The sequence below is a fragment of the Aquila chrysaetos genome, chromosome 11 (genome assembly GCF_900496995.4).
Source record: "Aquila chrysaetos chrysaetos chromosome 11, bAquChr1.4, whole genome shotgun sequence".
NCBI classification, from domain to species: domain Eukaryota; kingdom Metazoa; phylum Chordata; class Aves; order Accipitriformes; family Accipitridae; genus Aquila; species Aquila chrysaetos.
In genome coordinates, this window is record NC_044014.1 from 7296624 (window position 1) to 7323797 (window position 27174).

General features: G+C 41.9%; 1 protein-coding gene across 5 annotated transcripts in view; it reads left to right on the forward strand.

The window, feature by feature from the left end:
• The first annotated feature begins 6221 nt into the window (after positions 1-6221).
• The window catches only part of CACUL1 (CDK2 associated cullin domain 1), a 53042-nt gene continuing 32089 nt past the window's right edge, over positions 6222-27174 (forward strand). The window contains exons 1-4 of one of the 5 annotated variants that reach the window (XM_041127321.1): positions 6222-6710; positions 13284-13410; positions 17900-18002; positions 24525-24611. In XM_041127321.1, the coding sequence (XP_040983255.1) occupies positions 6392-6710; positions 13284-13410; positions 17900-18002; positions 24525-24611 (636 nt within the window). In that variant the 5' untranslated portion in view covers positions 6222-6391. The remainder of the gene's footprint in view (positions 6711-13283; positions 13411-17899; positions 18003-24524; positions 24612-27174) is intronic. The other 4 variants (XM_030031528.2, XM_041127322.1, XM_030031530.2 and 1 more) reach the window with 4 other exon arrangements.

Consider the following 27174-nt stretch of genomic DNA (forward strand, 5'->3'; position numbering starts at 1 on the left):
GAAGTCTAGAGTTTCCTTTTTGCTTTTAGTCAAGAAGCACTTGTTTGATAAATGGGGTGCTTTTAGAGAGCTTACAGTAGCCTGCACACCCCAGCGGAGGTGGAGGCTCGGCGGAAGATTACCAGGAGATAATGGAGCAAGTCAAATGAGAAAACATGATGAAACAGCAGAAAATTTACATGCTGTTTTGCTCCTTCCTTTTGCATTAATAAAACCGGGGCTTTTGTGTTTATTTCCAAATGCTACCGTATAAGCACGCGTTGCTGGATGCGCCCATACGGCTGACGACCTGCCCAGCACCGCGGTCCCAGGGGAGTGGGCTGACATCTAATGACGAGCTGTAAAAACAGCATCGGTGAAACAGCCTCCGCAGCTTTTTGCTGGGTTAAATGCATCGGGCCTCTCCTGAAGAACCAAAATCCATCAGGGACCCAGCCACGTATCCACTTTGGCCCCAGTGAGACCACACCAGCACCGGATGAGCTGCTGAGCACGGGTGGTGGCGACCAGTCTTGATGGGGACCCTCGGTGGAGAACCTGCGTGAGCAACACCCAGCACAGGGGCCGACAGCCACGGGTTTGAAGAAAGCTGCGTGAAAGCGGCATCACGTCCCCCGTGAAACCTGGCGGTGCCAGGGCCCTGTGCCGGCCGCGGCACAGCCGGACCCGGACCCGTGGCGCTGGCTCACTGGCTGGTGGGAGCGTTGCCTTTGGCGGTGTCACGCAACGGACAAACACGCGTGACCTCCCGGCATGGTATCAGCTGCCACGGGTAGCTCGGATACGGCCAGAACCTCACCTTTTGTGTAACTGCACGCGAGAGCTGGTTCATGCTCCGGGTAAGAGCCGTGGCTGGCTGCCTGCGTGCATGGTGGACTTTCGGGTGCTTGAGGCTTTCCCTGGTGGCAGAGAATTGTCTTCGGGTTTTGTGGTGCACAAGCACTGATAGATTGCACTCCAGGTTTTTCACGCGTGCTGGAGGCAGGCAGCTGGTTTTGTAAAGCACCGATTTCAGAATCCTTTCTATTGCTTGCACTGGCCCGGTGTAGTCCAGATATATTAGACTGGCTGACCAAAGGCCCATGAAATGACCAAAATAAGGTTACTGATGAATATCAACCAATACATTTTATTATGTAAATTTAAGTTCCTTCTGATATTGGCTTATGGAACAGAATAGTCTGGTCGTGCCCATAGTTAGAAGGATTAACCCCTATCACATGCCACAAAAATGTTTGTAGTGTAATTATGCTAAAAGAATTGTGCTTTGTATTGGTGCTGTAAAACCAAAACCAAACCCATAGGAGCAAAATATACGTGCTGTAAAATTACAGGATACAGATGCCACCCATCCTGCTATCCTCAGGGCTCGCGTTAGGGCATTGCTTTACTGACATAAGCAGTGCCTGACTGACATAAGAGAGCATCCAGCGTACATTCAGCTGAGGCTCTGGCCCAGGGAACACGGCTGCGCAGGGCTGTCTCTTCTGCCTGTTCCCAAGGGCCACAAGCGGACTTACCCTCGCATCCAGGAATAGAGTGACACACCTTGAAATAATCCTGTTTAATAATTTATGTGGTAGAGAGTAACATGCAAGGACCTGGTAGAGAAAGGTAACAGGACGTACACAGCACAGGTAAGGCGTGAACCTCAAGCTCTGAGCTTAAATGGAGCTCCTGGACGAAAGGGCAGAAGGTTGATGGGTGGGGGTCCTAGGTGAGGCTGCTCATCTTAATTATAGCCAATTAGTGCACTCAGGGCCCTCACATCAGGCACAGATGATGCAGGGAATGTGACCACTGGTGGGGAAGTTGTAAAAATTTCAGTGGATGCAATACTGTAGTCATTGTGCTCTTAATATCTTGCTGATGATGGCGTTCAGGCAGAGAAAAGGGAGCTTGTTTGAAAATATATTTTAATTATAAACAGCTTCACACAGTTCTGGGTCCTGTTCTCTTTGTAAGGCTGGAGAGGAGGAACGCTAAAGGACAGAAACAGGTATGCACTTGAACCTAATGTAAAACTTTCCCATTTACCCTAAATGCAAATTACCCAGCTGAGTTTTTGCATATGCACCGAGGGATAACAGAGAGCAGACCATGGCCTGTCTCCTACAACTCTTTTGTTAGTTTCGGGAGAATATGATCTTATTTGACTATGTATTTTTGTTGTGCCCTGCACAGCAAGAGCATGCCTATATGTCCAGCACAGTACAGGAGAAAAGACAAATGTCTCTGCAGCGCTTGCGTTTGGTTTTGATCAGCAGCTTACGTTTACTCTGCTGTTCCCTGGCTGTGTGGCGAGCGCGTGCTTCTCTTCTCCACCAAAGGCACCGTGCTGGCACCCAGTATGACCACGCTCCTGCTGTCTTGGTGGGGGGTAGTTGGGATTTCCTTATGTTCGAGGTATACTCTTTCCTTTTGCTTTCTTCTGCCTGCGGAAGATGGCAGGGATTGTTCCTCTTCAGGCAGCTGATTTCTGCTTGTGCTGTGTTTCCTTCTTCTGAACTCTCAGAAATCGATATTGCTGATAAAATGTGTTAACAGCCTTTAGCTCCCAAGGACTTCTCACATAAGCTGGTTTTTTTTTTTTTTTTTTCCTAGCCAAAGACCAACTAAGAGACTCTAATATAATGAAGCAGACTGTATATAGTCCGTGCTCGCTGACTGTATACAGTCAAGAAACACTGAGTGGTCTCTCCATACCGTAACTGGCACATTTTCGTGAAAACTTTACGCTAATCGGCTTGCCCTAAGCGGTAGTTGCTGTTGGAAGGGGTATGCCACAGACTGCAGACTACCAGTTCTCTGAGCTTGAGCAAGTCATCTCCTGGAGATTGTCAAAATATGTCTCAAAAATAATGAGCGCTCAAACCTCCCTTTCGGTTTATCTGCTCTCTGCCACTATTCTGCAAGGGGCCATCTTATTTGCCATTGAAAGAGCTACATTTCATGCTCCTCCTAACAGACTGCTACTTAAGGCTGTGCTTAGCATTCATATTTCTTTCTTGTCAGAACTATTTTTTTCTTTCATTTAGTTTTTAGAACCAGACCTATAAATCTGAGAAGCATTTTGCATGCTGTGTTAGGGCTTGATTGAAATCCCATTGAAATCAATGAAAGCTTTCCTACTGACTTCAGTGGACCAGGCACTTGGGAAATAAGGAAAAATGCTCTGTTTTAAAATAAGAACTGTATCCATGTCATAATGTCTATCATCAATAGCAGGAAATAAAACAAAACATATTAAGCAGATCTGTTCCTGACAGGCTTCATATATCATTTAACTGCTACCTGTATAGACCCAGCTGTGACATGGAGCACCACAACAGCTGTTCTGGGATACCTAATAATTCTGCTTTATAAACACAAATAGCTGAGGAAAAGAAAATACCCTTATCTGGTTGATACAAATGTTCATATAAAATTGAACTCTGCAAAAGATAAACATTCAGCAGAAGCAAGTGTCACAGCCTGCTTCTGAGAGCCTAGAAGGAAAAGCTCCCTTGTAGCCTCATTTCTACAAGTTTCTGTGTAGCAAATATTTCTTTAATGGCTCACACTTTCCGTGGGTACTGTTAGGAAACCTTGATGTTCCCTTTTAATTTGTAGTAAAGCTTGCAGCTGTGACCTGGTTATCAAAAGTGCTGAGCCAAAAAAAAAAAAAAAAAAAGTAAATATGAAGATGTAACGAATGCTTCTGATACTTGTCTAGGTAATTAGATAGGGATCCAGGGGTCTAAAATGAAAGTGTGACATCTGCATGTTACTTGTTGGCGAAAGTACTATAGTCTACTGATGAGCTAGTTACAATAAAGACAAGTCAAGTCTCCAGGGATTTCATGGAGACGTGAGGATACTCAGGTCTTGTCAGAATTGCATTTGTACGTTGTGTTCTCCACTAACATTGAAAATAATTATAGCTGTGGTATTGCAAAATGTAACTTTGCCAAGACAGTATTTAAAGCCTGAATCAAACCTCCACATGCTGACGAGGAAACAAGGAAACGATGCAGAGAAGTCTCTGAAGTGCATGCAAAAACAAGTGCCGCTTCAATTGATAGTGCCTTTATCAGCACGCAGTCATGTGTTTGAAATGAGCCATAGATGACTGTTGCAGCTTGTCATTTGCCTTATGGGAGGCAAGAAAGAGCTTCTTGTTTGATTTGTAAGATGAGCTGGCTTGCTGCACAAGGCAACAGAGGAGACTCTGTATAGTGAAGTATTTCCTAAGCTTTTTTGGACTCCCGCCACAAGGAAGTGCAGAGAGTGTAGGCACAGGGCAAGGAACATTGTGAAAGGGATTAGAAAGGAAACATACCTTTAAAGATCATGGCAAAAATAAAACCCAAAAGACCCCAGCTGGTCAGTAAATTACAGAGATGCTAACAAAAACAGGCGTGTGCGACAAGAGAGTATGAAACAGAAAATAAGAAATGCTAGAACCGAAAAATGCTGGGTTTGTCTTACTTCTCCACTGCTCTTAGATGTTAACATAAGCACTTTCAAAATTAATAAAAGACAAAGATAAAGCTATGCTGATAAGTTCCTGATTTCCCCTCAGGTCACAGTGTTTTTAAATACTGGCAAACCATCTGAGACGCGCTCCTGAGATCAGTGGAAGCGGATGAGTAGGAGGGTACGACGGAGTTGCTCTGCAGGTTGAGAACACAAAGATGTCTTTCTTGAAGCAGTGAAGACACGCAAACTTCATTTACGTTTCTTTGTGATTACCAGAAAATTGCAACACTTACCTAAGCTAAAAATGGTTTGCTGCTTTAGCTTTCAAAGTTTAATATCCATTATAAGTGACGCTATTGATATTTGCATTGTATTATACAGCCCACTCAGTAAATGCAAAGATGTAGCAGAAGTGAACAAAAAATGTCCTTTCTGTCCTTTTTCCAGCTGTAGTTAAGGCATAGATAGAAACAGATCAACAGCCAAAGCAGGCGTGTGAATATGCTAAATCCATAATCTAAGATTTACGCATGGTGCGCCAAATCAGCTTTTGGTCTCTGAGACAAACTGTGACTTGCTGGCATCTACCAAGGTATAAAATGGAGAGGACTTGGTATATTGAACAGACCGTTGATATTCACTGTGTGATCTTGACGTATAAGAAAAACACTATTAGTTCAAATACATAAGGAAAAAATGCGATAGGGACCAATTCTTTCCATCGCCTGCTTCTATCATAGCAACCTGAGACAGCGCAGTGAAACCAGTGGCATCTTCTGCTTTTAGAAAACAGGACAATTTTGTCTCATGCTGAAGTAGAAATCTGCGTTTCTATTTGGAAAACAAATGACATGCTTTTCACTTTCCACGAGACGTTTTGGAAAGAAGGCTAGACACCTCTGCTTTTATCTATGCTTTTCACTTTTTTTGTTTGCTAGGCAAGAGCAAAACCCCACACAGTGGAAATGTGTTTGCAGTAAAACCCCACTATTCATTTCCGTCCTTCCATGGCAGCAGCCAGTTGCAAACGAAAATAAAACCGAAAGTAAGCGTACTTGAAGGCAACTAGACAACGTTAACGAATTGTTTTGAACCGTGACATCGTTCACTGACAAGACAAACGGTTCTGTGCGTTACTCGCGCAGGCTTTCCCTCAGCAACAGCCGAGGGGAATCCCTGTGAGGTGGCAACGCTGTGCCGGCGCCTCACAGAGCGCCAAGTACGAGCGGGAGGGGCGGCAGAACACCCGCAGCCGCGTTTCGGGTGGTTTTCTAAGGGGGATGTGGCCGTGCCCGTTTCCCCGGCGGGGCCCCGCCGCCCGCGGAGCGCTTTCCCGCTAGAGGGGGATGCAGCCCAAGGCCCCGAGGCCGACCGCAGGCCCCGGGCGGGGGCAGTCCCTTCTCCTCAGCGGGAGAGGTGAAACCAAAGCCGGGACCTGCCGGAGCCTGCCCTCTCGAACTAAAATTAACCACCGGGCTTGGGACGAGACGGGGAAGGGGAAACCCGGCCCCGCTCCACCTGCCCGCCAGCCCGCCCTTCTCCTCACAGCTCCGCCGAGCCCACCGCCACCCCACAATGCACAGCGCGCTGCCCGCCGGCGGGCGGCCCCGCCTCCTTCCGCACGCCAGCCAATCGCAGCTCCGTCCCGCCGGACTACACTCCCCAGCATGCCCCGCGGCGTTGTCAGTGCGTGCGTGTGGTGGTTGGCGGCGGCGGGGTGGGGCGTGCGCGTCCTCCCGGTCCGCTCCGCCGCCTTTCCGCCTCTGCCGCAAAGTGTCGCGCTGTGCGGCCGGAGCCTGGGCTGGCGGCCGCGGCGAGCCCCGGCGGGCGGAGAGCGGCCGCCATGGGCGGCGGGCGGTGATCCCCCCGCCCCGCTTGGCCTCGCTCTTCTCCTCTCCTCGCCGCCCCGGCCGGTAGGCAGGCAGCCGCCATGGAGGAGGAGAGCATGGAGGAGGAGGGCGGCGGCGGCTGCGAGGCCATGATGGACGACCAGAACCACAACAACTGGGGAGCCGGCGGCTACGGGCGGCACCTGCTGGGCCCCGCCGCCGCGCCGCTCGGTGACCGACTCCTGCGCGGCGCCGCCGCCGCCGCCGCCGGGCCCCCGGCAGGGCCGGAGCTCCCCGCGGTGCCCGAGGCCAACGGCGTGCTGCGAGGCTGCGAGCCGGGGGCCGCCGCCGCCGCGGGTAAGGGGGGAGCCGGAGCCATCGCCGCCGCCATCAACATCAACGCCTCGACCTCCAAGTTCCGTGAGTGACCGCCCTGCCCTCGGCCTCGGCCGCACGGGGGGGGACCCCGGTGTCAGTCCCTCCCTCCCTCCCTCCCTCCCCGCCCGCTTCTCCCGTGGCTGGGCTCAGGTCGGCCCTACGGCCGGTCCCTGACGTGGGTCTTGGCCCGAGAGGCTTCTCGAAGCGAAATCGAAGGGGTGAAGGCGCCTGGGAAGGAGAAAATAACCTTTCCTGCGCACACCCCAACTGTCTGCTGCTTTCCTGTCACGGCAAGGTGACGTGGTAGATCTGGCTGTTGAACTGGGAGAGCGGGTGTAGGCAGGGTGTTCAGCTGTACGGAGGCACTGTTGCTTTTCCTCAAGCTCTTAGCTCAGGCCGTGTTTTCCTGAAGACTTTTTCTTTCTGCCTGAAAAACCCAAAGGTGGGCCTGAAACCTGTTTGTCATTGCTGACGGCGGATGGCAATGTGTGCCGAGCCCCTGGAAGGGGTCTGCGGTCTTGGAAGGGACGTAGGCCTGCAAAGGCCTGACGAGAACGACTGAGGGCAAATTTACCCCTCCAAAACATCTTCTGCATATAGCTTTTAACAGAAATGGCCAATTTTTCTGTTGTTTTGCTGAGCTAAGGTTGAGGGAGGGGAAGACCTTTTGCTGTTCATTTCAATTCTGCTTTTATTTCCGGAAGTCACGCCTCTGGGCAAAATATGCCCTTTTCTCTAACGCTTGCAGAAAACTTGGATTTGGCTAGTTAAAAGTATTCCTCGAAGTGTAACCGTGTAACTGCCATGATGAAATTTTGATGGGAAGCGCACCTTTTTTTCTTTGTTTCCCCCCTTTCCCCAGTGCCAGCTCACCTGTCCAGCTCCTCAGTAGCTCAGCTCCAGAGCTGATCAGAAGCTCGAAGTTCAGGCTTCTGGATCCCTGCTTCTCTGGTAGCCTTGGATTTCATGGCTCTAGGCACATTGCCAAGGCTAGCAGCTTTGAAGTTGAGGCTCCCAGACTCCATGAGCTTTCTGGCTCTCTGCCTGCCTTGCTTGTCAGCTGCCTGCCTTGCTTGTCAGGACTCCAGGTACCTTGGGGTGGCTTGTAAGCACTTGAGTCAGTTGAAATGAAATGTCGTTCAGCCTTGCTAAACTCAGCTCTTGAATTCCCAATCGAGAAATTTAGAGTCTTAGTTTTTCCTTCTGTTTCAGAATGAAAATGGTTTTCAAGTTGGATCTTCACCAAATGGGAAGGTGACTTTCCGGCTAATCTGCAATTTATGTCTGAGGGGGAGAAGAAGAGGCTGTGCATGATTTTGCTTAGGGTGTGGTTTTTGAGTTCTTGTTTTCACTTCTCCAGCATTGGTATCTCAACCCAATGTCTGTCTTACTGATGTTAAGTATTGTTTTGAAGAAAATGAAAATTCCTGTAAAATACAAAATTATCTGAGTTAAGCTCATTAGAACTTATCTACACAGTTGTGTTGTGGATAGCCTGTGTATATGAACAGAACAAGTCCAGTGAAGTAATGTGCACTGAGAAAGTACAGGAGCTGAGTTGGGATCCTGCCTGTTCTAATCCTGGCTCTGGCAGAGGATCTCTTAATCGCCTCTGTTTAATTTTCAGGTATAGAAAGAGGAAGAAAGGTCACTTTCAGTGTAAACGTACAACGAAGAAGCGGACAGTGTGTGCTAGACCCCCTTCTGCATGCTCTGTCTTAGCAATGGCAGAATGTGTCGAGAAGGTGATTGTCTGTCTTAAGCTTGAGAGGAAAGTTGTCTGTTCTCTGCTGCATGAAGAACTTCTTGCAGTTGAATGAGCATGAGGACTCATGCCTTGCTTCGTGATGCAGAGGCTTAGCCTTAGACAGGTTATCCTACAGGTGACCTGCAAGAATGTTGGTGACGTGTAGTTTCCAACAATCCTATGACGAATTGGAGTGCCTCTGACGTTCAGATAGGTCTCTCCCTCCTGATTCTTTCCTCCAAAACAAAAAATCCAGTGCCTGTGTTCCAATACATAATTTCTTGCAGCTTGTTGGTTTTGTTCATGTTCGTAGTTGCAGACTAAAGCTGTTTGGTGGGCCTTTTTTGGTCTAATTCAGCTGGCAGAATTAGAATTCCTTCTGGAGGAAGAAGGTTAGATGGTGACCCTTTAAAATCTTTTGAAGGGGCCAAATCCAATTCTCCTTCCTTGAGATTTTGGTGAGACTGAGAACTAAAATCAGATATAATAATGCATAGTTCAGTTAATAGCCTTTCTTCTGATTAAAGCAACTTAAGAAATTTTTCTGTAGTGTGGTAAACTTATAACTAAATCTTTATTTACAGTTGATCAGCTTCAGTCATAGTTACAGATTTATAAAGTAGTAGTGTTATGAAAGATATTTTTCAAAGGCCGTAAGGGAGAAAATAAGAGTAAGAGCATTTAATACTTTAAGCAAAACTCTTCTGTACTAGTAATTGCAGTGTCTTGTTTTTTTCATCCTTTTCAGGCAAGGATGGTTATAAGTGTAGTTGATCCCAGTCCCATTTAGGATGGGCACATGTAGCTGTGAGCGTTGGCATATCCATTAAATCTGTTGACTACCCTGTTGCATAATGTAGTTCAGTGCAGTGTATGTGCTTTGCTGCGTAGGCAAATTGTCTGATGAAGAAAAAGTTTAACATTACTTTTACTAACCAGTCTTAACGCAGACTGAGAAACATGTAACAAAAATAGAATAGAACTGAAAGCAACTACAGGGCAGACTCATAAACGTGCTAATATATGCTAGGATGTGTCAGGCAGGGGATACAGCAAAATCTATTGTGTAAACACGCACATGATGGCTGAGAAAAAGGAAAGCGTAGAGCCACAGCAATAGCTACAAGTCTGTAGATTAGTCTCAGACATCTGCTTGAAGAGTCTGTACACTTTGACAAAATATTTTAGGATTGTGGGGTGCATTGCTAATTAAGCAGTAAAGCTTCATATATGTCACTTTGAGATGAAGCAAAGCTTCTGAAGGATGCCTAGCTGCTTTCTTTGATTTTTATTGTCAGAATAAATGACAGATAATTGTCAGACTGATGTCTGCTTACTTGACAGTAGGTTGGCTTACCTGTCCTGCTCTGTCCCCTGCTCTTATAGCTATGGTTTTAAAAGAAGGATGGTTTTTATATGTGAACGTAGTAAGCGTTTTGAGTAGCTTTTCAGGTTGTCTCATCTAAATAACAAAACCAACATTATCAATGATTTTTTTTTAATTATTATTCTATTCTTCACGTCCTGTACGTATTACTGTTCCAGCATCTTTTTTAAGCTATGTGTGTTTGTAAGTTTTTCTTATCAATTTCATGGGGGACGTATACCTCCTCTTAGACTTTTTGCTTTTGTTTTTTTAAAGTTGTAGTGTTTTTTGCCATTCTTTTGATTGAAGTTGATATCAAAGAATTTGGTAGCTTGGAGCAGGCTATGTTTCAATTATGGCTATGGTACTGAAATATCTAGGTTATGAAGTGAAGCTCATGCATATTCTTTTTCACTTAAATGGTTTCACTGCTGCATTTGACTTAAACAGATTTTCTTTTGAACTTTTCTGTATATGGAAAAGCAGCAGTTGCTTCTCAAGCTTTACTTGTGAAGTCTTTTATAATTCACTGGAAGATACTGGCTTCCTTTCTATCCGATCAGACTGATTTCTCTCCCAACCCCACCCCAAACTCGCTGTAGTTGGATAAAATCATGCATTCTAGCATGCTTTGTTACAAAAAGTCTGTGTCACTTCTCAGAAACTTAATAAATCTCAATGAAATGAAAGTCATCTTTTAGTATCATCCTTTCCTTGGGAGGAACGTAATGGAGGCTGTTGGACAAATCCTTTTAAATCTTGAATACCTAATGTAGGGATTAACATTTAAGAATGACATCCTAAAAAGATAGAAAAATAAAAAGTTAAAGATGTTTCTGAAAGGGCAGTCTGTCTTTTCTTTCTAAGGATTTGTGTGATTTCTTTCCTTCCTGGTCTTGAGTTTGTTCTTGCAGAGTTTGTAACTGGAGGACGCAACTTTAAGTCACCCTTCGCTTTTTTTTTTGTGTGTGTAAGCACTGCCAGAAAAAAAGGACATTAGTAACTTTTGGCAGTTACTAAAATTTTAAAGTAGTTTGTTTTCTGGATTAGAAGAATAAAAATAGTGATTGTTCAGTGTGTAGTCTTTGGACTTTTAACTATATAAATATTATGGTTGGCTTAGTTTCAGAACTGAAGTGTGGAAATCAAATGACATAGTACTTGTAGGAGTCTTTTGAATAAAAATGAAGCTTTTCTAGAATGTTACTTTGAACTTATCAGTGTTTCCTATGCAAGCCTCTTGGGGCTGTTCGTAAAAGCATTTTGTCTTTTACCTCTGCAGCACTTCTAACGGGCAGGCCTTCTTGTCTGCTGCTTCTTTCTTCTTCCACATTGTAAAAAAAAAAAAAAAAAAAAAAAAAAAAAAAAAAAAAAAAAAAATTGACATCTCAACAGCCTGTTAAACACTGCAAAATAGTTTTTTTCAATTCTTACTTGACTATTTTCTTTCAAATGAATAGAGCTCATTTAATATGTTAAACCAGATGTGGGTGTGATTATACATTGAAATCTTAAGTCAAGACTTGGTCTAATATTTATGCTGACTTCAGTTTAATGTTTTGTGTGGAAAAGAGCGCTTCTGTGGAGACCCACCTCTTTCGGGGTAACAAAGTGAAATACAAATGTTCAGATTTGCTACTGAGTATGAATAGTAAAGCTACTACATGGAAGCTGGTCCTGAGAACGTCTGCCCAGCGCCTGAGCTCTGTAAGACACGAGAACTCAAGCAAGTCATTGCAAGACAGATGAATAAGGGGTGATTTTACTGTCAGGCAGGTGCTGTGCTGTTCCTGACTGCACAGATGCTTTTACATTGTGGAGGTGACTTGCTGGACATGTTAACTTATGTCCTGGTAGTTGCGTACCAGGACCTGTAACCTTTATCAACCTGTTAGCGAATGGTGTCATACTTTTAGATAGCAGGCTGGAGTGTTGGGACAGCATCCTGCAGCATTTGGCGGTGGTGACCTGTTCACTAATCAGACACATACTGTGTTAATTAGATCCGTTTCTGTAACAGGTATGAAGCAAAAGTGAACCAATGACTAGGTGGGGGAAGGGGGGGCTAGAAGTACTGCACTAACATTCTTCACTAAGCAAGGTTTCTGGCTGAAATACCCTAAGACAACACACAACAGGAATCTGTAACACCTGCTCTTACAGATAGTGTCCAAACATTTCTTGTCTCACACCTCTCTTACTCCACATTTTCTTTATACTCTTCTTTTTCTCACGATAACTGTCTTGCCTGTATTTCCCTAGAATTGTTCTTCATAATGCTGCCAAAAGTGACTTACCCAGCTCCTTTCAGCCCTTTGTGAAAATAACATTTCAGAAACCTTGCTCCTCAAACCCAGCAGTGAATCTACATTTACACATGTATTTAAAATGCAGCCCTATTAAAAATATTTCTTTTCAGTGCAGTGTCTAAACTGGATTGTTTGGGGTGGGAACTATCTTTATTCTCTGTTCTATATAGCCTAGACCCACAGGTGGAGTTCAAATGAAGAAATTACTTTTGATTTCCTGGACTGGATAGTTTTGATGTGAAGTATACCCTGTGCTGTTATTTACTGAGGGCTTTGTTTTGAGTGGGTGCTGTGAAGCTATGGTGGTGTGACAAGCCAGCAAGGCAGTCCTGTGAGTACATCTCTGAAGGGAAGGTGCTAACCCTTCTCCTGTGGCTGCTGTTGGAACTGAGCCACGTGTGGTTGGTTCAGAAATCCTCCCTGAAAAGAGAGAGATTAAAAGTGTCTGTGAAGACACACTGAGGGGCTTGTGCAAGAAGGTGCCCTTGGGAAGCTCGGGGAGAAAATCAGGGAGTGATGGGGAACGGGAACGCTAATTTAAATGCCTCCTATTCTTCCCTGTGTTGATTCTTATCTGGAAAAGGAGTATTATTGTGTCTGCTAGAGGGGGAGCTGTAATACATATCCAAAACAGTTGCCCGGGAGCCTAACTGCAATTGAAGGCAGAGGGAATTGCATCACTTTTTAGGCCAAGGAAGCTTCTGGTTCCACCTGAGACTTGTAAAATTAATATATCTGCTGGGAAGGAGTATGCCAAAAACTACCAGTCTTGGCCAAAGCTTGTTCTCCTGCATGTAAGGACCCAGTGTTAATTGTTGATTCTGGACTCCCACAAAGTTGTGTAATTTATTAATCTGAACTATCTACTGAACTACACTTTTTTTTTTTTAAATTATTATTATTACATTGTCATGCTAGAACTCCCAGGACTTTGTTTTTCCCTGCTACTTGGGACCCTAAGAAATATGCAAGCACTGATTTGGCAGGTTTTCTGATTTTATTTTATTTTCTGTAAATAAAAAGGTACAAATTCAAGTCTGGGCTTTAGTTTTAGATGAGGTTATCTTAGCGGAAGTGAACTGTTCCCAGTGTTTTTGGGCAGCTGATTGGTGTGATCTGAAATTGCAGAGCATTCACTTGCTTCTAATCTTTTAGCTAAGATTACTAAATGTAGTTTTGTCTTTTTCTTGTAGTAATGAATGTTATAACAATTGAAGACTATAAGAGCACATATTGGCCAAAGTTGGACAGTGCCATAGATCAGCTTTTAACTCAGAGTCCTGGTGACTACATCCCTATCTCCTACGAACAAATATACAGGTAAGGAAATCTTTTAAGTGCTACGTTACTTTTTTTTTCTTTCAAGTTAAATGTTTGTTTTATCTTGCAGCCTATGCATATGTTATATTTTGTATTTATGAGGAGGAGAGTGGGAAGGTTATGGAAGTAACAATATTGTTTAAATGGTTGGAATGAGTGAATAAGATACAGATGTTGACATCCCATGTTAACAGGAATAAATGCCAGAGAATTAAAATGCATAAGTGCTGAAAACATTAACATTAAAGTAAGCTCCACCACAGTTGCTTAATGTAATATATTAAGAAATGTATTAAAGTCTCAACATCCCTTTCCTCAAAGGGGCAGAAGAGACTGGCATGGTAGGTGTTTGAGTTGATGTTTCAAAAGGCTTCTTTGTCATGTCTAATAGGAACTAATTTGGTGCAGTAGAGGTGCAGAAGTAAATAGAAGCAACCGGTGCCAGGGTCTGTCCATATAAACTGTCATTTGTGTTTTGCATCAGGTAGATTTGGTCTGATTTTCCCCTTGCCCAGCCATCCCACTGCATGTGTAGTTAGAGGCTGTCTGAAAGACTGACACAAGGTTCAGTCCTTTATATCTCCATTCTTGTCTGGAGAACATTTGATTTGTACCTGGCGTGGAGCTGCAGTTTGCTTTAAAAGGGATCTAGTCACGCACCAGAACTGCCTTGCAGACTAAGCTAGTGCACAGTGGTGGGGATGGTAGGGGATTTGCTTCAAAACCACACTACCGCTCCAAACCAAAATGCTAAATGCTTTAGAGACCTGGCAGTTTCTTAAGGGATTGACTAAAATTGAGATTTTTGTTCTGTAGGTGACAGGTATCCAGGATGTTGGTAAATAGGGTGGAAACTGGGTAGCTGCTGCTGCATTTGCTGGCCAAGATGCCATTAAAACTACTGGCCCTTGCCAGCAACACAACTAGTAGTGCTGCTGTCTTGATTTTCTTTACCACAGTGTTGCACTCTATGAAATAACACTGGCAGCTCAGTCACCGATTGCCATGTTTAGAGGCTTTCAGCTCTGTTGTCTCCTGCCCGCTTCATCTCTCCAGTTTGAAACTTTGGATTAGGGAATCAGATCCAAGAAGGGCAGGTGTTTAGTCTTCCCTCTTAACTCCAGTTAAAAACTTTAATAATTTTCCTCTTTCCTCTCCAAACTTTTGGAACTGCTGTTACCAAGACTCAGACATCAGCATGTGTCTCAGTAATTGAGGTGGTAAATTTGAACTGAGAGACATTTTGCAGCTTTAGTGTAAGTAATCAAAATCCTTTTCCTAGCTTGAAATCCCCAATGTGCAAACAACTGTCAGTAAGAGTTAAGCCAACATCTCTCCGTAGTCTTCTCTGATAAAGAGTAGGTGTGCAAAGTTAATGCTTTAATACCTAGAGTAGACCTGTACCTAGTTATGGGTTTCAGATAACTGCAGTATATCTTTGCCATCTTTTTACTGCTCAGAAGTTTAATTCTTAAAGGAATAATGGGTTTTAAGTTTCTCATAGATAACCCTTAGACATCAGGGTGACTTTTGATGCAGTATTGTAATGATGCACAGATGTCTGTTGCATGTATTTTGCCAAAACAAAAGATTGTCTGTAGTTCAGTGTTACTGATAAAGCTACTGTGTCAGTTTTTTAAATTTTCTTTTAAAAATTATGTCTGTGGATGTAATTACTCTGACACAGCCTCTTCCAACCAGGAGGGTTTTTTTATGTGTTTTTTTAATTTTATTTTAGAGGGTGTCCCTTTGCTTGACTTATAATCTAGACAACATAGATTGAGGATGGAAGAAAAACTGCTTTTTTGTTGAATTTAATGATGATGCTTGCTTGGAGTGTTACAGAAAGTCTGCAGCAGACTTGAGATTTAGATCCTCTCTGCTTCCCTAGGCTAGTTCTTTAGTCTGAAAATGAGGTGGTTTTTGAAGTGGTTCGAACAGCTACATATCTTTTATATTTTTTTTACAGTGAAACTGAGCTGAAAATACAGTGGTCTTTTTGATCGTCCTTGTGCTGACTAAAGGAATCAAGGTTTCCATAAAGCAAACTCAAAATATATTATTAGATACTCAAACTACTGTATTTGACATGATCAGTGATAACTGTAGGTGTCTACTCCACAGCAGTGAAGGCTAGGAGATAACTTCAAAGGTGTGTATGCAGATACTTACTACGGATCAGTTTACCCATAAGGTATCAAAGTGTGATTAGTGACTGTGTTTTCATCTTTGAGTCCAAAGCCTGCCTGTGCATAGTCACTTCCTATTACAAGGGTTAAATATATTGACAAATGTGAAGGAAACTTTGAGATGAGGAAAATGTGAGCAGTGAAGTTGTACTTCTGGCAAGCGTTACAGCTGCCTCCCAGGTACAATGCAGTTAGATTGCTGCTCTTCAAGACAACTTACAGATCTCAGATCTTCATCCCTCGCACTAAATGCTTACCTTCTAATGTCCTGCTTGAGTCTTCCTTTTCCTAAGGTGCTTGGTTATGCTAAAGGACTAACAAGCTCGTGACTTCCTTTGGGTAGTAGCAGGGCAAGGATGATTCACAGAATCAGCCCACAATCCGGAACTGAAAACAGGATCTGAAAATGGGGAAGGAACCTCTAAATAGAAGTGTTCAAATAAAATGTAAACACACTCTGCACGTACATACAAAGACTGGTGTTTGACTACAGAATGTGTTGCAGAAGTAGGTATAGCAATATTGTATGTAAGGCTAAGCAGAGGTGTACTTTAAAATTCAGTTTAGTTACATTGTTGCAAGTGGTCAACTTGTGGAAGTGGCTATATACTGGTTAGTTATGGAGTAAACAAATGTATGGCCATTTGCCTTTTACCTAGCTGGCTGGTTTGTAAGAGGTAACAAAAATCAGTCTGGCTTTTCTTATCAGTGTTTGTGTCTTTGGTATTTTTGCTGTTACTGCATCATACCAAAATGTCTTTTGCACTTGCTTGTTCCAAAATAGGATCTGCTATTGGTAGAATTCATGTGAAAGTAACAGGACGACTTTGACTATTATTTAAATAATATCAAACTACAGATACTGAATTATTTTTAAAATATAATAGTAGGAGAGGTGTGGGGTGTCTTTTGGGTTTTAAGAAATAGCATGGTTTGCCAAATGAGGAGGCTTTGCATAGGGGTGAATGCTGTATTTTTGAGGCTTTTGAAGTTGTCAAAGGGAATAAATACGAACTTCTAAAAATTAGTGATAATTCACTGGTAAAAACTTCCTCCAGAAGAAGCCCAATAGCCCATAGTCTATAGTTGTTTTAATCCCATCTTTGCAGTTTGTTTGTCATTGTACCACCTTCTCAGCAGAGAATCGGAATGTCATAATTCCCCTACAGAGAGACAGTGTTGTTGTACCATAGCTTTAGGCTTTCGGTGCTATTAAAAACCTGTAGAATTCAAGTCTGAGATCTGGACCTTGCTGGAAATAGGTTTTTTGTGCATGTCCTAAGGGGCGGTCTCTGGCCTAAGTTGCTCGCTGTCACAGTACTCAGTACAGAGGGATGGAGAGAGAGGGAAGCAGAACAGAGGCATGGGGAGGAGGTTTGGCTTGCCCAAGATATCAGGTGAAGTCTTCCTTGTGCCTCTTGATTTTTGGCAGCTAGCTTTCAAAATGCTGACTTCAAAGAATGAAAGCACTCGAGAGAAAAAGCTGTTTGGTACAGATAATGTTGGTGTTAGTCCTGACGATGATGACTACCTTAATGTAACTTCTTGCTGAAAGTAATATATATATTTGTTTTACAACTGTTGTAAATTTGTTTTCAACACATAGCCTTATTTTTCAGATATGTGTTATTGACTATGAGAGCAATAAAATGTTCTTAAAAAGCAAAGGTAACACTGAAGACCAGAGTTAACACAGCCAAGCCATGGGAAGTAGAATTAAAGTTTTGTTGCTCTGTCTCTGCATCTTTGTTTATTATGAAAATTTAGGGTTTTCTTAGAATTTAGGTAACAGAGGATGGAGTAACATGCTTGGGTTTCTAATTTTAGAACTTTTGCTGTTTTGTTCTGAAACGTTAGCATGGTTTTGGTGCAACTTCTATGACTGCATGTCAGTGTTGCCCTTCTTTTGATAAGGGTTTTGCCCTAGAATATGCATATAATCATTAAACCCGCTTATTTTAATGGAGACTTCATTCACATAGGAGAGACAAAAGCCAGAATTAGGACTGTGCTGTTGACAGAATTATCCTGGCTGTTCTGAAGTGCACTGTTAAGAGAACTCATAAGTTAAAGTGAGGTTGGGGAGGGGGAATGGGATGGACACACTGGGGCCTCCAGGGGAGATTTAAGAGTCTGCTGGAGCTCATTCCAAGCTTAGGACTGTATTTAAAAGTTCAGCAATCATTCAGTTAACTCTATTATCCTCTAAATTGAGACTTGAACAAAATATTTTGAAGTCTGTTACCCTTCATTGCAAACTGTTGTAAGTTCATTGTTTGTTCCTATATTTGTTTCTGCAGTTGTGTGTATAAGTGTGTATGCCAGCAGCATTCGGAACAGATGTATAGTGACCTAATAAAAAAGATAACTAACCACTTAGAGAGAGTCTCAAAGGAGCTGCAGGTAAGAAGCTGCACAATCTAATTCTGTCTTTCCTGGGATCTGTGATTATATCAGAGCAGCATGTAGATGGCCCATGGAGGGGATTGCCATTAAGACTGATTTACAGGAGTTTACTAAATTGTGGACTACTTCATTTGCTAACTGGCTGTCAGACAGAATACCAACTACTAGATCCAATTGTATGGCGCTGATTAGCCTTAGAGATCTGAACCACGTGGAGAGCAGTGGCTAAACCTGAATACGTAATATAGAATCAAAGATTAGAGAATCTACAGTATAATCTAGGATGTAAATGCTTCAGTCAAACATGATCTGAGCATATGACATGGATGTCTGCCATTGCTGTGTTAATCTATATAAACGGTTTGTGGTCCTTGTGCATCACAAGCAGCACAAAAGGGAAAATCTAAAGGAAAAAATTGAAGCTAATTAAATATGAATTGTGAAGTATAAATTAGAAATTATTGCATATGAAAGTATTGTGCTATGGTTTATTCTGCATTTTTCTTGCCTATCTCTAGATGTCAGTGGTTTACAGCAGTCCTAATACAGTTTGTATATCCCTATCCTTCTCTGCATCTTATTTGTGCATCCATGTTTGTTTTCACGTGTGTTCCTTGTTGAAAATTCCTTTTCGGCTAGAATCTCCAGGCACGTTCTTGAAATTGTCATTGCTGTAGCAACAACACTGTTTTATTTCCCCACAGCTTTTGTCAGTTCCATAACTGATGTTTGAGTTCTGTACTGACTGCAGTGTGTCAAGTAGGGACGCCAAATACAAAGGAACCCTTAGCTACAGCAGTTCCTTCAGTGCTTCTAACAATTGATAACTAATTTCTGTCAGTCAAAAGCAGTCTTACTACTTTTAACTGCATCAGGTACTTCTGGCTAAGCATGAATTCCCATCAGAATATATAGCACGGTGATTGCTCTGATGTCCTTCTCGCTTCACTATTTTCCTCTTGTTGCCTTCCTTATAAAGAAACATAACCACCCTGCACTTAATGGGCACTGTCTTTGGGACAGTCTTTGACTATAAAATATCTGGGTCATCCTGAGCTATGTTCTTTGCTTCTCTTTTACAATTCCTTTATTCCTCGTGGAATGACAGCCTCATTGTTCTGTAAAAATTGGTTAGAGTAGATGGACATAGTATTTAAAGTAAAGCCTTCCCTTGGTTCTGCTGAGCTGGTGCAGCCTGTACATTTTTCTTCTGCTTGTGAGAACTACGAATCATTGCAGCTGTACAGGTTTGGCCAGTTCTTCTGATACATCCCGTGGTAGTGTACTGCATTACTTTGAATTTGGGAATACTCCAAATTCTTTGCTCTGTGGTAGTCCTTGATTGTTTCCTCTGAAGCTCCAAAACTGACTGAGGCAGCTGCTTTTAAAGTTTGCTTTAGCACGTATGTGCATTAAATTCTTATGCCTAAAAACAAGGCTGCCTTCTGAACATCAGCTGTTGAAAAAATAATTGAGACAACTATTTAATGCAATCTTTGTTTTGCAAAAGTTTCCTTATGTAGGTTAGACACACCTTTGTGGTAGGTGGCAAGAGGACTATAATACACTCCAAGATGGTATCATGTTATATTACGTGAGTTTTGCCTGACACGAACGTGACTTTGGTTTTGGATGGTAAATCCATCTTTTTGAGCCACTTGAAGTAAAACTCGCATGCCTTAGAAAATTGTCCTGTAAAGAAACTGTTTTAACTGTGGGCTGTGAAATTTACTCTTAAGGAATTACTTTACTATAATATATTTTATTATCCTGATGTTCTTTTATCTTAATACGTTTTGGTGACACTCAGTCATTTGGGTTTTATGTTGAAAATGCGGTGCTAAATCTTTACCCTAGTAACAACAACTTACTTTGTAAATGTTGGTCACTTGGAAGTGTCTGGTTCACACAGGCAAACAATACAAAAACCCTAAATATGAATCCTTTTAATGCACAATATGTGGTGTTTTGCTTTCTCTGACATAAACTCATTCCACTTGCTGACAGTATTTAAACTAATTGCAGAGTTCTGTTTAGTTGGCAAGGTGTGACTTGATGCAAGATAATTTTTTTTTTTTTTTTTTTTTTACATGCAGAGATGCAAATGTAGCCCAATATAAGCGGGAATGTTGGTTTGTGTGAGAAAGCAGATGATCATGAGAACTGAAATGGCAGGCAAATGCAATGTCTTATTCTGGACAAGCCAAGCAGCTCTGCGTAGAAGTGCAACAGTTTAATGGCAAGTGGATTGCAGAATATATGCATGTAACCAACATGCCAGAGCAAGCTGTTTCCTACAAGAACCACTCATCAACAGCAAAAGCAGTAAAACTGTCAGATACCAAACAGTAAAAGTGGGAGCATCTCAGGGGACCGGTCAGACTTGCTCTTGCATGGTTCTAGCCTTATTGGAGTTGGTCTTCTTTCTGCGTGGCATTCACTGCAGAAATTCCCTATATTCTTTTTCTTCCCCTGTGTGCTTAGCCCTCAGCTTGCCCGACCAGCTGGCCTCAGCTGAAGTCAGAAGAGTGGCGGGCACTCGGGGGCCCCGAGCTGGGTGTCTTGGATGCTGCCGCCGGGGCCCCATGGTCACACAGGGGCATGCACGTACTCCCTGGTCATCCCCTGCGTGACTTCTGCTCTCCCAGACTGCAAGACACCTTGCGTGGCATTGGTGTTTGTCACCACGTGTACCCTTGAAGGTCTGCTTCACAGGTTTTCAACTAAAAATCTAATTTTCAGTGGTGGCAGTATGGCATTACGAAAATGTCGGTGGGGCTGATGTATTCTCTGCGTGTTAGACGTTGGGTGAAAAGCAGTGAATGTTGCCTCCTGAGTAGTAGTAGTACATTTAGATGAGATGAGTTGCCTGTCATCAGACCATCAGCTCTTTGATATGGGGCCTCCTATATCCCAAGACATTTGTAGCTCCCTCCTCACTTATGTGTGTAAGTAAATGATCCTCTCTTCAGGCTGTTTCAGTTATGTGTTTCAGTTATGGAAAGACTTCCTTTCTTGCAATTGATGTATGACCAGTTTCTTTGCATTAGTAAGACTGAGTTTTGCCATGTGAAGCTTCCAGTAGTTGAGAATTAAATTTCCCTAATTCTTGAGTTGATCAGAATTTTGTATTTTGTGTGCTTAAAAAAAAATAAAATAAAATAATGGGTGGCTGCAGAAAACACAAATGAACGTGTTTCCTGTTGTCTTGAGGTCTGTAAAGCCTGTAGTATACAGATGATTTTTCCAAGATGCTTTATTTGGAAACATTTTATTGGTAATGGACATAGCCCATTATGTTGTGGTTTAAAATAATGACAGCTGTTTTTGTGGGTAAGTGCTGAGTCATTCAGATGTATGAGGTAGGGTGGATACACAGGCATATGCTTTCAAATTAAATACATCTATTTTTAAAATGAATAAAACTATATTTGCATTAGGCACTAGTGTTTCTGGCTTACCTTATTCTTATGCACTCTGATAAAGTCATTTAAAATCAAGTACTCTGCCCATTACATATCTCTTCAGCAGAAGACACTGGACAGTACTTTAGGCATTGACAGTCAACATGCATTGAGGCATTGAGCTGCCCTGTGACAAAAGTAGCTTTTTTTGTGCAAGTGCAGTGAAATATTTTCATTTTAGTTAGAATAATCTCAATTCCTTTAGGAAATGACTGAGAGCTGAAAAGCAGTTCTTTGTCAAGTTGCACCCTTTTTTTATTTAGAGAAGAAGGCATGTGTTGTTTTTTGTTTGTGTGTGTGTGTTGCTTTTTTTTTTTTTTTGTCTTGACCAGAAACAGTTGAACTCGCTAACTGTGTGTCATTTTTATGTTCATTGAAGTTAATAAGTGAGAATCAGTCTTTTGCTGAGTAAATAAACACCGGTTTTCTTGCATTGTTTCTATTTTAAATCAAACAGAAGTGGTAGAGCTAAACCACCAGAATTTCTTGCTTAAATTCCATCTGTCTAAAAGCATTGGATTAAATTTGGAGCCAATTGCTTGTAATATACTTAAGCTCCTGAGCTCTCCAGAGGGCTCGGGGTTTTTCTTCTCTATTATGTCTTGAGATATGTATGAATATGTGTGTGTATTTTTTTTATTATTATTATGAACAATATATTTCTTTTCTAATGAACATGACCGAACTGAGCAGTCACTGGTGTTGGTAGGTAATTTGCGTGGCTGCCGTGTGTCCCCCAGGACCTGCAGATTTAGGGTCTTCGCTGTGCAATGCCAGAAAGCTTTCCTGCCTCATATTAATCCTTACAACTTCTCAGCCTTCTGTCTTGTCAGCTCTCAAACCCGTCAGCGCAGTGTGTGAAAATATCTTCTCACCTATTGTTTCCTTGGAAGAATATGCATTGGAGTCAGGTTACTGTAAAAGCTATTCCACTGTTTTGAGGAGTGCCAAGTCTCTGGGAACCGAGTGCCTTGTACCACATCACTGTCGGTTGCCATCTGTTCTTAAAAATATGTCAGCCATATCTGTTGTGGACAATCTGTTCCTTCCTTGCCTTTTCCTTTCTTCTTTTCTGTCTCACGTTTACCTTCCACTTGTCCCCTGTGATTATATAGAGTTTTGCCATCCAGTGGTGAGGAGCCTGTCGTTTCCTGCCCCAACTCTTTCTGAAACACTGATCTGATGAATACAGATGTCTTACTCCAAACTTCAGATTAGATTCTGAACTTCCTTATTTGTCTTTTAGAAACAGTTGTGTAACTTCCAGTATTTCTTCTGATTGCAGGAGTAAAAGCATGAAGCTTAAGTGGCTTGTCACGTTTATCTTGTGAGCTTTGCATATAGTCAGGGTGGTTGAAAAATGCATTCAAGTAGTGCTTTGAGAGACTGGTAGAACTGAACTTCTGACCGTGGGCAGTGTTAGGTACTGGGTACCACCTCATAGCAGTTCTTGATATTTATACTTTTAAGGTAATTTTACCCGAGATTGTTTTTGTAGATACATTTTGCTTTCCTTTCAAGGTACGCTGATGATTACATTACCTTTATATAGTGCTATATTGTAATTGAACAGTTATGCCAGTCTGTAAAATAGAACTTTTGACATCATCATCTGTGGCTGTTTTTTGTGTAAACTTAGTAAATCATCAGATTGCTAATGAAGTTATGATTAGACTTTAGTAATGTTCTTAGTGGAAGGCCAGGCTATATACTCCGTCTATGTGAAGAAGCCCATTCTTATTACACTGTTTGTGTGGGCATTGTTGTCTGACTTGCTAGCCAAATGAGAAATAGCCAGCCTTCTTCATGATTCATGTCTCATCTCTTGTAGCATAGAAATAACACTCAAATTAGCTCTTGTTAATTTGAAATTAGTTGATTCCCTGAAATAATTTCCATAGTTGCAGTAGTTTCTCAAACATTGATGTAGAAAACAATTCTGCCTCCTCTATGCTCTGCCTACAGAAAAAATCAGAAGTAGAGGTGGAAAATGGAAACTGAGAACTTGTATTTCCTAACTCTTTTCTTACTAAATATGTTAAATCACTAGTGTTTCTTAAAGTTCATTCGGGTCAACTGCATGATCTGTTAATATCGACAGTCCGTTTTTTAAAGAGGAGGAGACTCAGACTGGCTGTTTATCTGGTCTATAACATTTAAAAGGAAAAAAACCAACAAATGCAAACATCCAGTGCCATAGGCATTTATCCATCAGTTTTGTTGGGGGAACATTGCTTAATTGTGTGTGAAACAAGGCTTTACTGCTGTGAATCACACTGAATTGAATCAGATCAAATGAATGATCAGTATTAGAACTCAGCAGAAACCAGAAGTGTTAGAAATGTGTGCATCTTCATGTGTGGACATAAAAAAGATGGCTTTTGACTTGAGGTAGAAGTAGGGGTCACTGTATTGCCAGAATTGCCATTAAAAATGACATTGTCATGAGGAAGCTAACCTGAAAGAAGCATCCTTGCCTGCAGCTTTTTGAAAAGGCTTGTATTCCTGCAGTTATTTTTAGTCCCTTGCCACAGTACACTGGGTGCTGCAGACCCTGATATAATTACAGAAAGATGTAAGTAAATACAGCACAAATGGATATATATTTACTAGATGGAAGAGGTTCTGAAGATCTCTTACTATTAAACAAAGTTTTTGTGGTCCTTAGGTACAACGTCTTTTTGTTTTACAAACGTGTAGAATGAAAATGGAAATGTGGCCCACATCTGCTACCCTGCTCTAAGACAATTATACGACAGTATGTCACGGTGCTGTACAGCTTTGAACAGTTCTGAGTGCAGACTTGAATAGGAAGACGCAGTCAGTCTTTGAATGAATTGTACTTTGGCTTGATGTCTGTTTTTTATAAAAAGTTTTAATAGTACTCTTGTCTAGTGAGGTGGACCTGGGCATCATATAAATAGTCTGCAAGGCGAAGTGAACAAATTACATTTTCTTGAGAAAGAACAAACACTGGTTTAAAAGATTCAGACCACTTATATGAATAGCAGGTTAATTTGTGTAGTCATAGCCATTCTCCCTTTTCACTTGGCAGGCATGGGAGAGATGCTGCAGCATGTATGCTGGCATTTTGGCAGTGAGCATGTTCCCAGGAAAATGGAATTCCATTCTACATAGGAATGTAAGCTTTACTGAATATATTGCTGATTGTGCCAGACAACTGTTCATAAACAGATTAACTTTGTGTTCCTCAAGCAAAGAACTGTTGTCACTGTTTCTTTCTTGTGAGCCATTTCTGAGTTGTCTTGAGCCAGCAGCATGTCTTCTGGTTTCATTCATATGTTCGGTTAAAAGAATGATATTCAAACTGGTTTTCAAACTGAAAAAACCCACATCTTTTTCATGTATACAGTTTCTTGCCCACAAGTTCATTGAAATGCCTAGGTATTAGATTTTAAATAAGAGAAGGGTGATTTAGTACACTGGGTCTCTAACTGCTTTGTTTTGTTTGAAGATGTCTGTCTTACATGTCATCCTTTCTCAAATGTGTTTTCTTGTTACTTCTCATTTTTCCCGGTGCTGAGATGTCCACTATGGTGTGTAAGTAGATTAAATGATGTCTTTAACATCAGGTTTTAACAGCAGCCATAGCATTTTATGCTAAGAAGTAGTCGACTCAAAACCAAGCTGAAGATGTTAAGCAAATGCAACTGCATCACAACTTGAGAAACCTGACCAAACGTTCAGTGCTCCCGTGGACAGATGCACTGTATAGTTGCTACTGGAAAACTGTTCTTAACCTTTTGAGTGGTAGATGAGAGCAAATGTAGGAGAGGATTTAAGCTGTCTCCCTGTATAGAGTGTCTTAAAAAAACCAAAACTGAATTGACAGTTTGATAGGGTTCAGGATGGGGAGTGAAGGAACAAAGGATTCTCTTCTTTCCTGGAAAACCTTATGCTAGCAGTATATTCTTCTTTCTTTGAATAGCTTCTGTAATACATTCCTCAGGTAAGATAGGAGTGGATTTAAAGACTTAATGTTTATTGGGGGGAGGGGGGGGGTGGGGGGTGTTGTAAGAAGTAAATGTCATGCTTAATTCTGCCCCTCCCCCAGTAATGAAAACAGCTGAATGTGTGTGTTATCTTTTCTGGACTAGAACCAAGAGTGAAAAATGTCAGCCTAAGCAGTTTCTTTCTTTTTTGTAATAGTTATAGCTGAATAAATACAGATTTTAAATGGAAGTTCCACTCTAATGGTGGCCATTTAATAGAAGAATCTTAGCAACATCTATTTACTCATGAATGTGGTGCCATGCACTGCTTTTTAGTTTGTAAAATTCATGTAGTTTCTATAAAGCTAGTCCCACTCCAGTTACTGTCTTATTAATGTCAATGTAGAGATGTGGAGAAAGTTCCTATGCTCAAAGTAGTAATTGATTTCAGTCTAGCAGTTTTGAGCAGCCACACAGTAACACCCTAATGAACGGAAAACAGATGGTTCTGTTTTCCCCACACAGGTTACGGTAATTCATAGATGAGCTGTGAAAATACTATTATTGATTTCTCTTTGGCTTGGGTTTTTTGTTAGTTTACAAGTCAAGCAAGGAGAGTTTGATTGTCAAGCTTTTTTTTTTTTTTTTTTAACAAGCAGTGTCAGGTAGTATGTGCTTTCCTGTTAGTTCCTTGACTGTTGAGGCTTGACATGGAACACTATCATAAGAACAAAACTGAAACGTAACATCTCATGCTGATAAAGCAGTTAACACTGTGATTTTGCATTCCAGGAGTTAAGACCAAGGCCTTGATACTTGCCTGACACTAGTGAGTGCTCCTCCTGAAGCTGTCAGGACTTTTCTTAGCTTGTTTGTCTTTATCTAGAGCACTTATTTTCCACTTGGTTGGAGGGTGGTAGTGGTGGTTAACAGCTTCCAGGTATCCTTCCATTAAAGGACTCTTGAGGTTATTCTCAGGAGACAGCTGGGTGTGCAGTCGTTGTTCCCTCTTAAAATGTCTCTCTTAATGGGACATAGGCTTTGTTAGGTGAGCTAGCAAAGTTTTCATCTTCGGTGGAGGAAAAATCCTTAATGTCCCCTGTAAAAAGGCTGGCAGACTGGCTGTCTACCATTGCCTAGAGTCTGTTCATGGGATTAAATCACACACTGTCCAGACAACTTCTGTCTCTGGGGTTTTTTTGTTTTTAATGAAAAGTGCAAACTGCTAGTGAGAGAAGAGTGGTGCCCTGTGTCAGGCTATGGTCTCCTTTTGTCTGACATGTTCTTTGAAGTAGAATTTTCCTTTTTCTTTAATCTTGGAAGCTGTATACCAAGCTTTTACGAATCAGAGAGTGTAACCATATTTAAAGTTGAGGTTAAAAAGGAGTGAAGCAGGAATACATACTGCTTAGAAATGCAGATTTCATTGCATGTTATTTGCAACAAATTATATATGTAACTATATATGAAAGGGAGTCCTTGGAGTTCATAGTTGCTTTTATACGTTGTTGGCATTTTGAACTAAAATTTGTTTGGCCACCCCTGAGAACTGCATCTGCACTAAGATTAAAAGCTTATGATCAAAATGAGGAATAACCATACATAATCTTTGGCAACAGCATATGGAATAACGCTCTTTATTCCTTTGCCAGTTTTGCTTTCCTTTCTGAAATGTCTGCTCTCTATCGGTGTTTGCTGTGAAAATTACCCACGTGTTCATTAAGCATATTAAGGAAGGAGGCAAAAGAAGCT